Source organism: Capsella rubella, unplaced genomic scaffold, assembly GCF_000375325.1.
Source record: "Capsella rubella cultivar Monte Gargano unplaced genomic scaffold, Caprub1_0 scaffold_5, whole genome shotgun sequence".
In the NCBI taxonomy this organism is placed as follows: Eukaryota; Viridiplantae; Streptophyta; class Magnoliopsida; order Brassicales; family Brassicaceae; genus Capsella; species Capsella rubella.
The window spans coordinates 7,686,424-7,698,343 of record NW_006238919.1 but is presented as its reverse complement, the minus strand read 5'-3'; the positions used below and the strand labels follow the sequence as shown (position 1 = coordinate 7,698,343).

The 11,920-nt window shown below is 37.4% G+C and overlaps 5 protein-coding genes across 7 annotated transcripts; 4 read left to right on the top strand and 1 right to left on the bottom strand.

The window, feature by feature from the left end:
• The first annotated feature begins 789 nt into the window (after positions 1 to 789).
• LOC17886744 (LOB domain-containing protein 27) lies at positions 790 to 2,028 on the top strand. Its single transcript, XM_006292108.2, has 2 exons — positions 790 to 1,787; positions 1,867 to 2,028. The coding sequence occupies exons 1-2, from the start codon at positions 790 to 792 to the stop codon at positions 1,961 to 1,963; spliced, it is 1,095 nt and encodes a 364-aa protein (XP_006292170.1). The 3' UTR covers positions 1,964 to 2,028.
• A 1,688-nt stretch (positions 2,029 to 3,716) lies between these two features.
• Positions 3,717 to 5,478, top strand: LOC17887102 (chloroplastic lipocalin). Its single transcript, XM_006291292.2, has 5 exons — positions 3,717 to 3,868; positions 4,084 to 4,276; positions 4,355 to 4,603; positions 4,692 to 4,982; positions 5,066 to 5,478. The coding sequence occupies exons 1-5, from the start codon at positions 3,786 to 3,788 to the stop codon at positions 5,342 to 5,344; spliced, it is 1,095 nt and encodes a 364-aa protein (XP_006291354.1). The 5' UTR covers positions 3,717 to 3,785; the 3' UTR covers positions 5,345 to 5,478.
• Positions 5,479 to 5,961: 483 nt separating this feature from the next.
• Positions 5,962 to 7,534, top strand: LOC17886678. 3 transcript variants are annotated; one of them, XM_023782244.1, is made up of 4 exons: positions 5,962 to 6,223; positions 6,721 to 6,814; positions 6,937 to 7,031; positions 7,123 to 7,534. In XM_023782244.1, exons 1-4 carry the CDS (start codon positions 6,134 to 6,136, stop codon positions 7,339 to 7,341), a joined length of 498 nt encoding a protein of 165 aa, XP_023638012.1. In that variant the 5' UTR covers positions 5,962 to 6,133; the 3' UTR covers positions 7,342 to 7,534. The 3 variants fall into 3 exon arrangements, with proteins under 3 accessions (XP_023638012.1, XP_023638011.1, XP_023638010.1); XM_023782243.1 differs by having other exon boundaries at positions 6,904 to 7,031; XM_023782242.1 differs by having other exon boundaries at positions 6,886 to 7,031.
• A 58-nt stretch (positions 7,535 to 7,592) lies between these two features.
• On the top strand, positions 7,593 to 9,599 carry LOC17887353. The gene is made up of 4 exons (XM_006291330.2): positions 7,593 to 8,176; positions 8,626 to 8,742; positions 8,852 to 9,118; positions 9,282 to 9,599. The coding sequence occupies exons 1-4, from the start codon at positions 7,664 to 7,666 to the stop codon at positions 9,447 to 9,449; spliced, it is 1,065 nt and encodes a 354-aa protein (XP_006291392.1). The 5' UTR covers positions 7,593 to 7,663; the 3' UTR covers positions 9,450 to 9,599.
• Positions 9,600 to 9,665: 66 nt separating this feature from the next.
• Positions 9,666 to 11,872, bottom strand: LOC17886616 (putative pentatricopeptide repeat-containing protein At3g47840). Its single transcript, XM_006292168.2, has one exon. It carries the CDS (start codon positions 11,799 to 11,801, stop codon positions 9,681 to 9,683), a length of 2,121 nt encoding a protein of 706 aa, XP_006292230.1. The 5' UTR covers positions 11,802 to 11,872; the 3' UTR covers positions 9,666 to 9,680.
• Positions 11,873 to 11,920: the final 48 nt, after the last annotated feature.

The following is an 11,920-nucleotide window of genomic DNA, read 5'->3' as shown; positions in this document are numbered from 1 at the left end:
TCCAAATATTTATAAAGTTTTAATTTTTTTTAAAAAGTTTACAATGTTTTTTAAAAGTTTTTAAATTATATTTATCCAGTAGTAATACACGTACAACAGTAATTTGTGTATATTTTTATTAGATTACATACATATTTGGATAAATTTTAAAAATTTGATTGTTTTTTTGATAAAGTTTGAAAAAAGGTATTTTAAAAGTGGTATTTAAAAATATATGTTTTTGAAAATCCTCTCAAATCAAAGTACTATCAATAAATTGCTTTGGTGTTTTGGTTAATTATTATTATGTTTAAGTAAGATAATTTTAGTAATATTATTTTTGACATCAAAAAGGTCCAAAGTAATTTTATATATTCAAAAATAGTTTTTAAAAGAAGAAATAAAAAGTGAGTATCTTTCCAAATTTACTCAAAAAGATATAAAAAATTCAAAAATTGATTCAATCCAAAACTCAAGAGAAATAAAACAAGTAAGATTTATACTTTTCTCTTAAGTAAAAACAAAAAGAACTATTCTTAGAACAAAACAAAAAGAATCATAAAAAAAAATATCCCAATAAATTAGGAAGAACGTTTTTTTAAATAAAAACTTAATCTCTGTATTTTACTGAGTCGTCTCTACTCCAGCAAATTCGGCTTATATACCAGACCACTTCTCCTTCTTCCTTCCTCGTTTACCAAAAACCATTAACACACAAACACACACACACACACACACACACAAACGTCTCATTCAAAAATCATCTCTTTTTCTTCATTTTTTCTAAGTCTGTTGCTCTGTTCCCATCGAATGAGCCACGTAAAACACATCCACAAAGGGTCACTAGAGAGGTTTTTAGATCTTCTCTTGATCGCTCTTTTTGTTTTGATGACTCTTAAAGGCGGCACGAGTGGGGCGTGTGCCGCGTGCAAATACCAACGTAGACGCTGCGCCGCGGACTGCCCCCTCGCGCCTTACTTCCCCGCTGAACAGCCAAAACTGTTCCAAAACGTTCACAGGCTCTTCGGCGTAAGAAGCATCGTCAAGATCCTCGAAAGACTCGACGAAACTCAGAAGCCTGAAGCCATGAAATCTATCATATTCCAGTCTTATGTCCGTGACCGTTCTCCTGTCCACGGCTGCCTAGGCGTCACACAACAGCTTCAATACATGATTTGGCTCGCCGAAGAGGAACTCAAAGCTGTCAATTCACAACTACAACTATATCGCTCTCAACAACATCAACATAACGGTCCAACACAAACTCCTCACGATCATCATAATCAAATGATACATGACCTCGGTCTTGATAATAAACATCAAGAAGATGTTACATCGCAGCTCGATTTGGGAATGGGACTTAACCTTAACAATAATCAAAGCAATGTGGTTGCACCATTCTTTAGTCCTTTACCAGTTTCCGAAACGCAACAGCCTCAAATGTCTTACACGTATAGTTGTAGTGAGGTCAATAACAATGTCTACAGTCCTCCGGCTTATAATACAGATTCGGGCAAGGAGATTCTCACAAACAATAACAATGCTTGGGGTGTTCAGAATCGATATGATATGTATAACGACAACAATGGAGGAGGAGGGTTCAGCAACCAAAACGAGAACGTTCACGAGATGAAGAGCAATAACGGTGTAGTAGGGATACAATCACAGCTAGTTAATCTTCAAATGGCATCAAACCATCGGCAACAAGAAGAAGAAGATGCTCATGAATACGATGAAATCCATCAGTTCCTTCAAATCATCGACGATAGGCAATCATTTGCGGATTCTAAAGAAGCGTACGCCTCAAGGTATGTGTTATTTTCCTCCATTTTTCGTATTTATTTGTTATAAAAGTGTTTCTGAATTCGAGTAATGTTGTTGTTGCAGCTCTGGTGAAACGTTGAAGGAACACAATATTGATGAAATTGGAGAGAATGAATTGAGAAGTGCAGCTACTTGCTTCAGTCTAACCAGTGTGAATTGAATTGATTTATCAGTTCATGATCTTTAACGTTCTTTTTTTGGTTCCACGTCGTCTCTGAAGTTTTGTTATTCTTTTGTTTTTTATTTAGTAGACAGAGACGTATACGTTTTTTGTGTTTTTTCTTTTTTTTTTTTACATTGAGCCTCTAAACTTTTTACTTTTTTATTTATTTATTTTCTGATATAATAAGCTACATCTATTTTTAAATCTCTTCTAATAGTGTTATTCATTGAGCTTGAAGACTAATTAATTAGTCCAACTTAACTCTTCTCTTGCTCTATTTTTGTTTTCTTGGTTTTCTTGAAATTTAATAACTATCTTCAGGGGAAGTCACTTCTCTGGACAAGAAACGATCCATGGAGCATGGCTGATGAGTGAATTAGAGGGAGATTCACGAGACCGCACACCCAAGGTTTAACTTCCACCTCCATATGAAACTCTAAAATGTACTGTACTGTGTTTTGTGGAACCTTAAAGAAACTGTGCGTGGAATAGAGTAGATCGTCTTTAGAGACAGATTAGGAGAACTTAGTTGGGTTGGACTTTGGAGCCCGGGCTGCACCTATAGCATCATCGTACCTAGGAGCTGAAACTGAACTTTGAAGCCATTCGTATTGAGAAATCTCTCGGCTACAAGGATGTATCATTGAAACTGATTCCAAAGAGATGGTTCAAAGGTTTCAAACAATACAAAAATGCATGTGGGTAGCATGTAATGATCAGTGGTAGATAGCTATATATAGATTGAATCTTATTACTATATATGTACAGTATTTCTTAGAATCTTTTTACTATTGTCGTGAATCTTTTTTAAAGGTATTTTCTTGACAGTATCTTTATCAACAATGGTTATTTGATTGGAAATTTATCATGTATTTGTTACAAGAATATTTAAATATAGAAGAATATCTAGATAAAATTTTATTAGTGATAAAAGATGCTAAGTTGAAGTTTCCTTATGCTATAGTGATCAGGTTTTAATGGTTTAAACTTTTTCCTGTAAATTAAGGTCACCAAGATAAAAGACGGTAAGTTGAAGTTTGGTTTCAGGTACTGTTACAAATTGTTTGTATTTTGTAAATCTCTTCATTTTACATGTTCACAAGTACATGTATTTGTTTTCTTTGACAATGGATAGTTATTTTGTCATATGATCAAAGAAAAAAAATCAATATCTTCTTCAAAATTTAAATTTGTTTCTATTAATTATATTATTTATGAATATATATCTCTTAAAATCACATGATATTTTGTTTTTCATCGTTTTTAGATTTATTAATTATTGCAAATAATGAGAACTGTACGTATATACCATGGACAATCTCAGAATATTTTAACTGATGTTTTTAAAATATTTTAACATTATTATTTTAAAAATTATATTAAATTAAAGTTACTGACATTTTGTTACTTCAATCCTTAAAATTTTAAAAAAGAAACCATATAGCGAATGTCAAAAATAAAAAAATGTTTCATACGTTAAAATTGTTTTGATTTGAAATATAAAATATTCATTTAGTGAAAGTTCTAACATTTTGAGGAAAACAAATCATAATTTTTTACGGTCATAATATTTATTTAATATTGGATTACTACTATTAGTGTGACATATTAAAAAAAAAAACGACAATTATAAGACACAAAAACGACGTCGGTGGTAGATTTTTGTTGGCGAATTGAAAACGACATGAAAAAAGAAAAATCAACTCTCCCAAACCTGTCAAGTGTCAATACTCCAGATAAAAAAAAAAAGAAAGAAAAATAAAAAGACATAAAAATCTGTGGCGACCGAAACAAGTGGAGAGGGAGAGAGACAGAGAGAATGGTAAGTAGTAGTAGTGTAAGCATCTCGAGACCAATTTTTACTCATAGCTTCTCTCCACCTGCTACTCCTACGACAACAAGGTACGATCTTTATATATTTTATTGAACCCCAACAAAACTTCATAGCTCCGATCAACCTCAAGATTTCATCAATGCATAGCATTTTTTCGTTAGGTTTTAGGACAAAAGTTACAGAATCAGATCCTGGAATATAGCTGTCTCCGATTATAGAGATATTCAAGGTTTACTGACCTCAGATTTCTCTCTTCTTCCTTGATGTTTCTTTAATGAAACAGAAGATGCTCTCTGATCAAGATAGACAGGAGATCTCATTTCTCTGTCACAGTCCGGTGCTACTGTTCTTCCTCAAGGTTTCTGAAGAAGCCTGAGTTAAAATGTTCCTTGGAGAAGCCAATTGAAAACCTGCCTTTGAGGAAGTGTTTTGTTTCAGGGTTGGCAGCCATTTTGCTTCTATCTCAGACAGGACAGGTCTGTTGGAGCCGACATTGCGATTAAGCATCCATATAAGTGGATTAAACTTCTGAGTCTACTTGTGTATTCTGGCAGGGTGTTGCGTTGGATCTCTCGTCTGGTCATCAGAACATTTGCCAACTAGGGAGTGCAGCTGTGGAAGAAAACAAGCTGACTCTTCCACTTGAAAATTCATCTGACCCGGAAACAATGATGATGATGATGATGAGAGGCATGACTACTAAGAACTTTGATCCAGTTAGGTACTCTGGAAGATGGTTTGAAGTAGCTTCTCTTAAGCGTGGTTTTGCAGGTCAAGGCCAAGAAGACTGCCACTGTACCCAGGTAGTTGTTTCTTCTACTAGACATTACCACTCCATAGTTAACTAATGCAACAGTGTCACATCTTGACATAGTTTTTCACCTGTTGCAGGGTGTATACTCGTTTGATATGAAGGAACCAGCCATCCGGGTAGATACATTTTGTGTTCACGGCAGCCCTGATGGGTATATAACAGGAATCAGAGGAAAGGTTCAATGCGTTGGAGCGGAAGACCTGGAGAAAAGCGAGACTGACTTAGAAAAGCAAGAGATGATTAAAGAGAAGTGTTTCCTAAGATTCCCCACAATTCCTTTTATCCCCAAGTTGCCTTATGATGTCATAGCCACTGACTACGACAACTACGCTCTTGTTTCTGGTGCCAAAGACAAGGGCTTTGTTCAGGTGATTCAAGACAAGAACTCTCAATGGGGTAGACATATCTCTCTTGCATTCTCTTATATAACTTCATGTGTTTGATATGTCAGATATATTCAAGGACACCTAACCCAGGACCTGAGTTCATCGCCAAGTACAAAGACTACTTGGCACAATTTGGCTATGACCCGGCAAAAATAAAGGATACACCACAGGACTGTGAAGTGATGTCTGATGGTGAGCTAGCTGCAATGATGTCCATGCCAGGTATGGAGCAAACGCTGACAAACCAGTTTCCAGATCTTGGATTGAGAAAGTCAGTCCAATTTGATCCCTTCACAAGTGTGTTTGAAACCCTGAAGAAACTTGTCCCGCTCTATTTCAAATAGACCAACTACTTCCATTCAAGCTTTTGAACTCTTGTGTATATGATCACTGTCCATATGGTTATACATTGTCCATATGCTTATTACACCTGACTGAGTGTATATACATCTTCTAGAATCAAACTGTCTTCTAATTATATCTTTGAGTTCATATCAACCAAAACTGTGGAGAAAGATCCCACATTGGAAGCTTATCAATTGGTTTCTGAAGCCTGAGTTAAAACTGTGGAGAAAAATCCCACATCTACAAATTACACTAATCTAATCTCGTAACACATTAAGGAAATATAGCTTACACTATACAAACAACAGTTACGCTGTAACCGGGAAATCGAAGAAGCACATCAACGAATCGTATTCCTGAGAAACAATCTACTAAAGAATCTCAACACGAATCAATACCTGCCACCACCAAACCAAGCGTTGCAGATCGGCGGCGGCGTAGCTTCTCCGTATATGTCATCCGCCGCCGGCAGTTTTAATTCTCCGATGGAAATAATTTACACGTGCTTTGTCTATTGACGTAATGGGCCAAGTAAGGGCTTTTAAAAATTATAGCCCATTTGTATCTGTTAAAAGCACATGCCGTAGTGAGTATGACACTGTCACTGATGGTTGAGAAAGACTTTTAAGTTCATCAATTTTTGCGACTCGAGTAAAGTAAAATGTCAAAAACAAATTAGTTCGGAAGGCAACTTCAGCTCAAAGTCTCTTTTTTTTTTTTCTTCTTCTTCTTCTCCTTCCATTTTCAAAGCATTGTGAAAATCCTATAGGGTTTGGAGTATAGCGAAGATGAAGACGACGAAAGAAGGGAAGGCGATGATGATTCCTACCGAAACCGATGCCTTCCACAAAGAGCAACGAAACAAAGAATTGAAACGTGTAAGGATTTTTTTATAAAAAATATCGAGTTGCTAAAATGGATTAGGATAATGTTGCCCATGTTTCAATTTAGGTTCTGCTTGAATTGTGATTTGTAAATAAGTTAAAGGCTTAAATTTTGTTGTTTCCTGATTTTTTTCTACTGTTCACTGGAATTCGCCAAGTGGTTGTGCTTCTCGAGCTCTTGTTTATATTATGGAATGGATGTATTTTCACTGGTTAAATGATACATTTTTCATAGAAAGGTTTCTCCTTTTGTTAATTTCATTCTTTAATCAATGTTTTATGTGGTGAAGTTCATGTTCTAGCTTAAGTGTTTGTTGAAGTTTAAGTTGGGATTTTGAAAGACGTGCTCAGAAACTCTAAGTTTTCATCAGTTTTTCTTTTTTTGCAGTTTCATTAGTAGTCTTTTGAACAAAGATATTAAATTGTTTGACAATTGAATTATTTGTTGTCATTGCTTGTGTGAATTAAGTATACTTTTGTTGTTAACGCAGAACAAGCTAGAGAGAAAAGTAAGAGAGGTGGGAATTTTGAAGAAGGGTCCTAAACAAATCAATTTGGAACAGATCAGGAAACTAGATAAGTCAAGTAAGTCATATCATCCTATAGTTTTTGCAAGCTCTCAGCCTATATAACCTGGTGACATTATCATTTACTAGGGTCTTTCATCAAAGCAGTTATCCCACCAAATCAAACTTTGCAATTTGCAGCTTGTCTTCATATATTACAAGAAAACAAAGCTGAGAGAGGCACCCCTGTTGCTAAACAACTCACGCGAGCTGAGAAGGACGCAATCTTTCGCTCGGTTAGTAATTATATAGAATGTGATTTTTATCACACTTGAAATTTAGTATTGTTAAGAAACTTGTTAACATACAATTTTTGTTTGTGTTTAGGTAGTGCCAATTCAAAAAGGACGAAGATTTGGAGTCGGATCCATCCCGTTTGATGAAGAAGTGGGGCAAAGTTCATACAAGAAAACGTCCGAGGATCTAAGTAGACAATTTTCAGAGATAAAGGAACAAATTAAGGAGTTGAAGAATCAACTCAAAGAGGTCGCCTTTTGGTGTAATAAGATGGCTCAACTTTATCCAAATTTGGTTCCACCATCTTGAAGAGACCAATCCTCCTCCTCTGACACTGTTACTGATTTCAAGTTGTGATTTCATTTTTATTTTTCTCTTTAGATGGTACGTTTTATTTTTCATTTATAATTTAACTTCACGCTGTTGTTGTTGATTTTGGGATTTATTCATATTCGTGATAACACAATTACATTTTCTCATAATCTACATAAACAGTTTTATTTATTTTTCTACACAAAATTCTTAAGTAGTAATGGGCCCATGTTTGGGCTTTAAGCGGCCTAAATTTCGGAGTTTGTAGAATACTTAAAACAAAACGACGCACGCTTCTCCTCTCCCAGAGCAAAACGTCATGCAAGTCGAAACCCCATCGTCATATGATCACGGGAACAGAACGAAACGGCGGATCCGACGAACGGAAACCCAGAAGAAGACGATGGTGGCGATTTCAATGTACAGAGGCAACCTTCACAAAGTTCCCGACGTGACTCGCCGGTGGAGAATGCCGGAACGTAATCTCTCTTTCAAGGATTTTAAATCTCTCCTTCATCGCCGTAAACTAGCCCTGTCTCGTCTCCCCCTTGATTCCAACCCTAAAATGAACCTTACCGTCAAGTCTGAATTGGTTACCGATCAGGAGAATCCGATTCTTCCATCTGAAGGGAACCTTTCTTCTAAGAAGCAGAAGGTAGTAGCGGTGAAGAGAGAAGAGATTTGTGGGAATCAGGTTAGGGAAGATGAGAACGACAGAGGTTTCGAAGGAGCTCGATCAGACGGTGGAGATCTTCCCGGAGGAGTGACGGAGTCGAAGGAAACTGATAATTTGCCACCCGAGGCCGAGGATGCGGCTAACGAGAAGGCCGAGGTTTGTTTGAATTACTTTGATAATTTAACCTCTTTATGATCTTCCGATGAAATTTGAGTACAAGTTAGCTAATTTGAAGCTGGGAATATCATGTTCATTGAGAGATTTGTGGTGAGCTCGGTGAAGTAGATAGGAATATTGGAAAAACTAGATTAATTTAGGTGAATTTATCAAATATTAGTGCAGATTTGTTGAGTTATTGAATAGCTATTGACCGCTATTGTCACAAGCTTTTATGTGTGTTCTCAACTAGTTTAAGTTGCATTGACGGATATTGTCACGTAGCAATTCTATAGATGAAACAATTAGCCGCAAAAGAGTTACCAATTTGTGTCGTAGATGTTATCAGTGAAGTTGTTTTGTTTCCCTGTGTCGTAGATGCCATCAATCTAAAAGTATATAGCTTTATGTTCTTCATTTTGTGACTGTATTCTCTGTAATCGAAACAGGCAAATGAAATAACTGAAAAAGAACCAAGCGAAACAGAAAAAAAACGGAAGGAAGTTGAGGACAGATTACAAGTGTTGAATGCAAAGAAACACAATCTAGTCCAAGTGCTTAAGCAGGTCAGTCCTGTCCAGTGTCTGCTCTTCTCTCTATAAAGGTGTTTCACCTCTATCTATACCAATATTGATGTATTATGTAATAAAACTTTTCAAATTAACGGATACACAGATATTAAATGCTGAGGAAGAATTGAAAAGACGCAACTACATGCAACAGCAAGGAACAACAGCAGCGACTCGTCCTGCTCTTCCACTCCATGTGGATGTCTCTAATGACTCAGGAGGTAATGCTGGTGCTCAAATGGAAGGTGGAGAAACTGATGATGCAGCGAATCATATTAATGCTCAAACTCGTACTGTGCTACGACTATGTGGTGCTTCTTCGTCATCTGAATCTCCTCTCAGGAGAGCAGCAGCCTTTTCACAACACAATATGGTGAATATTCAAAATCTCCTTCATCTTATACAACAATATAAACAAATAACTTTAGAATCGTTGGATCCCAAAATACGACCTGGGCTCTCTTTTCTTCTTGCTGGATCTCTGGTTTTGCATTCATATATATGATGTTGATTGGCTGTTGTTGTTGTTTTCCCAGGTTCCGCATACTTCTCGGTGGAGCCCACGAGTGGGTCCCTCTCAACATGGTGCTGCAGTCACTGTCTCTGCATCCGGAACAAACTACATTGCTTCATCTCCTTCACCAGCTGGTTCTGGTGGCACTTCTGTTTTCAGAGAATCACGGCTTCAGAGTCCATGGAATTAGCAGCTTCTCCTCTTTATCTTTTTGTTCTCCGTATCTGTAACGTGTTCATATTGATTGATGTATAAATCAGACCTCATCCACATGATATCTTATTAGTATTATTGCCAAGTATAAACTAATGTAATCAGTAAGAATCACTGTTTCCTCTTATATTCTAATAGGGCTACATTGATTGTTGACTGAATCAGCTGACCAAAAAAAATTAAGTATGAGAAAATTTGATTGTTTATTTCACGAATATGAGTAAATCCCAAAAGCTTTTTTTATTGCACAATCAAACCTATGAGCTTCGGCACATACTACTAATTCCAAGATATTGCATATATCTTCATTTAGAGGATGGAACCGATCGCCAGATACAAACGCTGAAACGCGATCCTTAATGTTAATTGATGACCATCCTGGCTCTTTGATAACTCCTTTAGATTTCATGTCTTTCCTTACATTTGCAGCTTCATACAATTTCCCTGTGCCTGAATATATATTGGCTAGTGTTACAAGTGCAGTTGCAGAAGTCGGATCCAGCTCTAGAATCCTCTCCGCAGCCCTTCTCCCACGTTCAGTGTCTCCTTTGGCCTTGCACGCAATGAGAAGTGTGGTCCAGACTACATCGTCCTTCTTCCATGGCATCTCATTGATCATCTTCTCTGCATCGCTTAGCCTTCCTGCTCTACATAACAGATCAACCATACAACCATAATGTTCCTTGGCTGGTCTCATTTTATACTTCTCTTGCATCAAGTTGAAATAGTGAAAACCAAGGTCAAGCTGTCCCGAATGAGTGCAGGCGGTGAGAACACTGATGAAAGTTACAGAGTCAGGTCTGAAACCAACCTTAAGGCTCTTCTCAAACAGATCAATAGCTTCTTTGCTCTTTCCATGTTCTGCATATCCATTAATCATAGCTGTCAAAGAAACAATATCATCTCTATCTGTTTCTTCGAATATCTTTGAAGCTCCTTTGATACTTCCGCATTTTGAGTACATATTAATCAGACTACTACGAACCGTAGGGTTCTGTTCTAGACCAAGATTAAGAGCAAGCGCATGAACTTGCCTGCCTCCCTCAAGAACTGTCATATTTCCTGAAACACTCAACAAACTAGCAAGAGCAAAATCCGTTGGTTTTGGTCCTGCTTGTCTCATCCATGAGAAGTACCTAAAAGCTTCTTCTCCAAAACCGTCTTGAGAGTATCCTCCAATAATCGTGCTCCACGAAATAATGTCCCTGCATCTCATTCCTTGAAACAAAACAGAAGCAGAATGTAGCTTCCCACATGTTGAGTACATCTTCATCATCGAGTTACTCACTGACAAAGAATCACCTAAACCTAGAGAGAATACATTACAGTGGAGCTGCTCGCCCCACACGAGTCTAGAAAGACTCGCACACGCAGAAAACATCGATGCAAAAGTTTGTTCATTAGGAGGTACTTGAGAATTTCTCATATTTATAAATGTCTCCAAAGCTTTCTCTTCTTGACCTATTTGATTGTAAGCTACGATAAGGCTTGTCCACGAAAAAACATCCTTCTCACTCATATTTCCAAACAAACAAAGGCCGTACTGCATCTCCCCACATTTAGTATACATAGCAGCGAGCGAGTTAGTCACACAGAGAGTATCATCAAAGCCTCTCACTATCACATGAGTATGAATCTCCTTACCGTATTTAACTTGACGTAAACCAGCACAAGCCTTCAAGACACTAGCAAATGTATAAGTATCAGATGGTTCATTCAACCTCATCATCATGGAAAAGTACATAAGCCCTTCCTTGTAACGACCAGCGTTAACCAACCCCGTTATAATTGTTGTCCAAGTTACTGCATTTCTAAAAGGCATTTCACTAAAAAGTCTGCAACTCTTGTCCATCTTTCCAACTCTCTTGTACATATCGAGTAAAGAACTTCCCACGAATACAGAGGTGAGAAGGGAAGTTTTCACCGCGTAAGCATGTAACGATTCTCCATACCCAATGTTGGAACTCTGACCACAAGCCTTGAGAACAACACTTAGAACAGAGGTATCAGGTGAGACCACTGCATGATCAACAACACGCATCGTCGAGAACAAAATCAGTGCTTCGTCAGAGTTGTTTGCAGTTAAGTATCCCTTAATGATGGCTGTCCACGAAACGATATCTCTCTGTAGCATTTTATCAAACACTTGGCGAGCAGCTCGTAAATCCCCGGCATTGACGAGAGTTCGAAGGTGAGAATTGGTATCAACTGTGTCCACCAACTGATTCGGGATCCCGACAATGCTCTTCTCCACTGGTTTCTCCAGTAATGAAATCGAAGCTGTACAAAACCGTTGGATCGTGCCGCCATTTCTCACACTCGAAATCATGTCTTTTTAGTTTTCCACCTGAAGAAACAAAAACATTCACTACACAGAAGAGTCCAATCAATTTTTAACAAACAAAACGGCACGTCGTCCTTCTGAACCCATTTTACGAAAACGGCAAG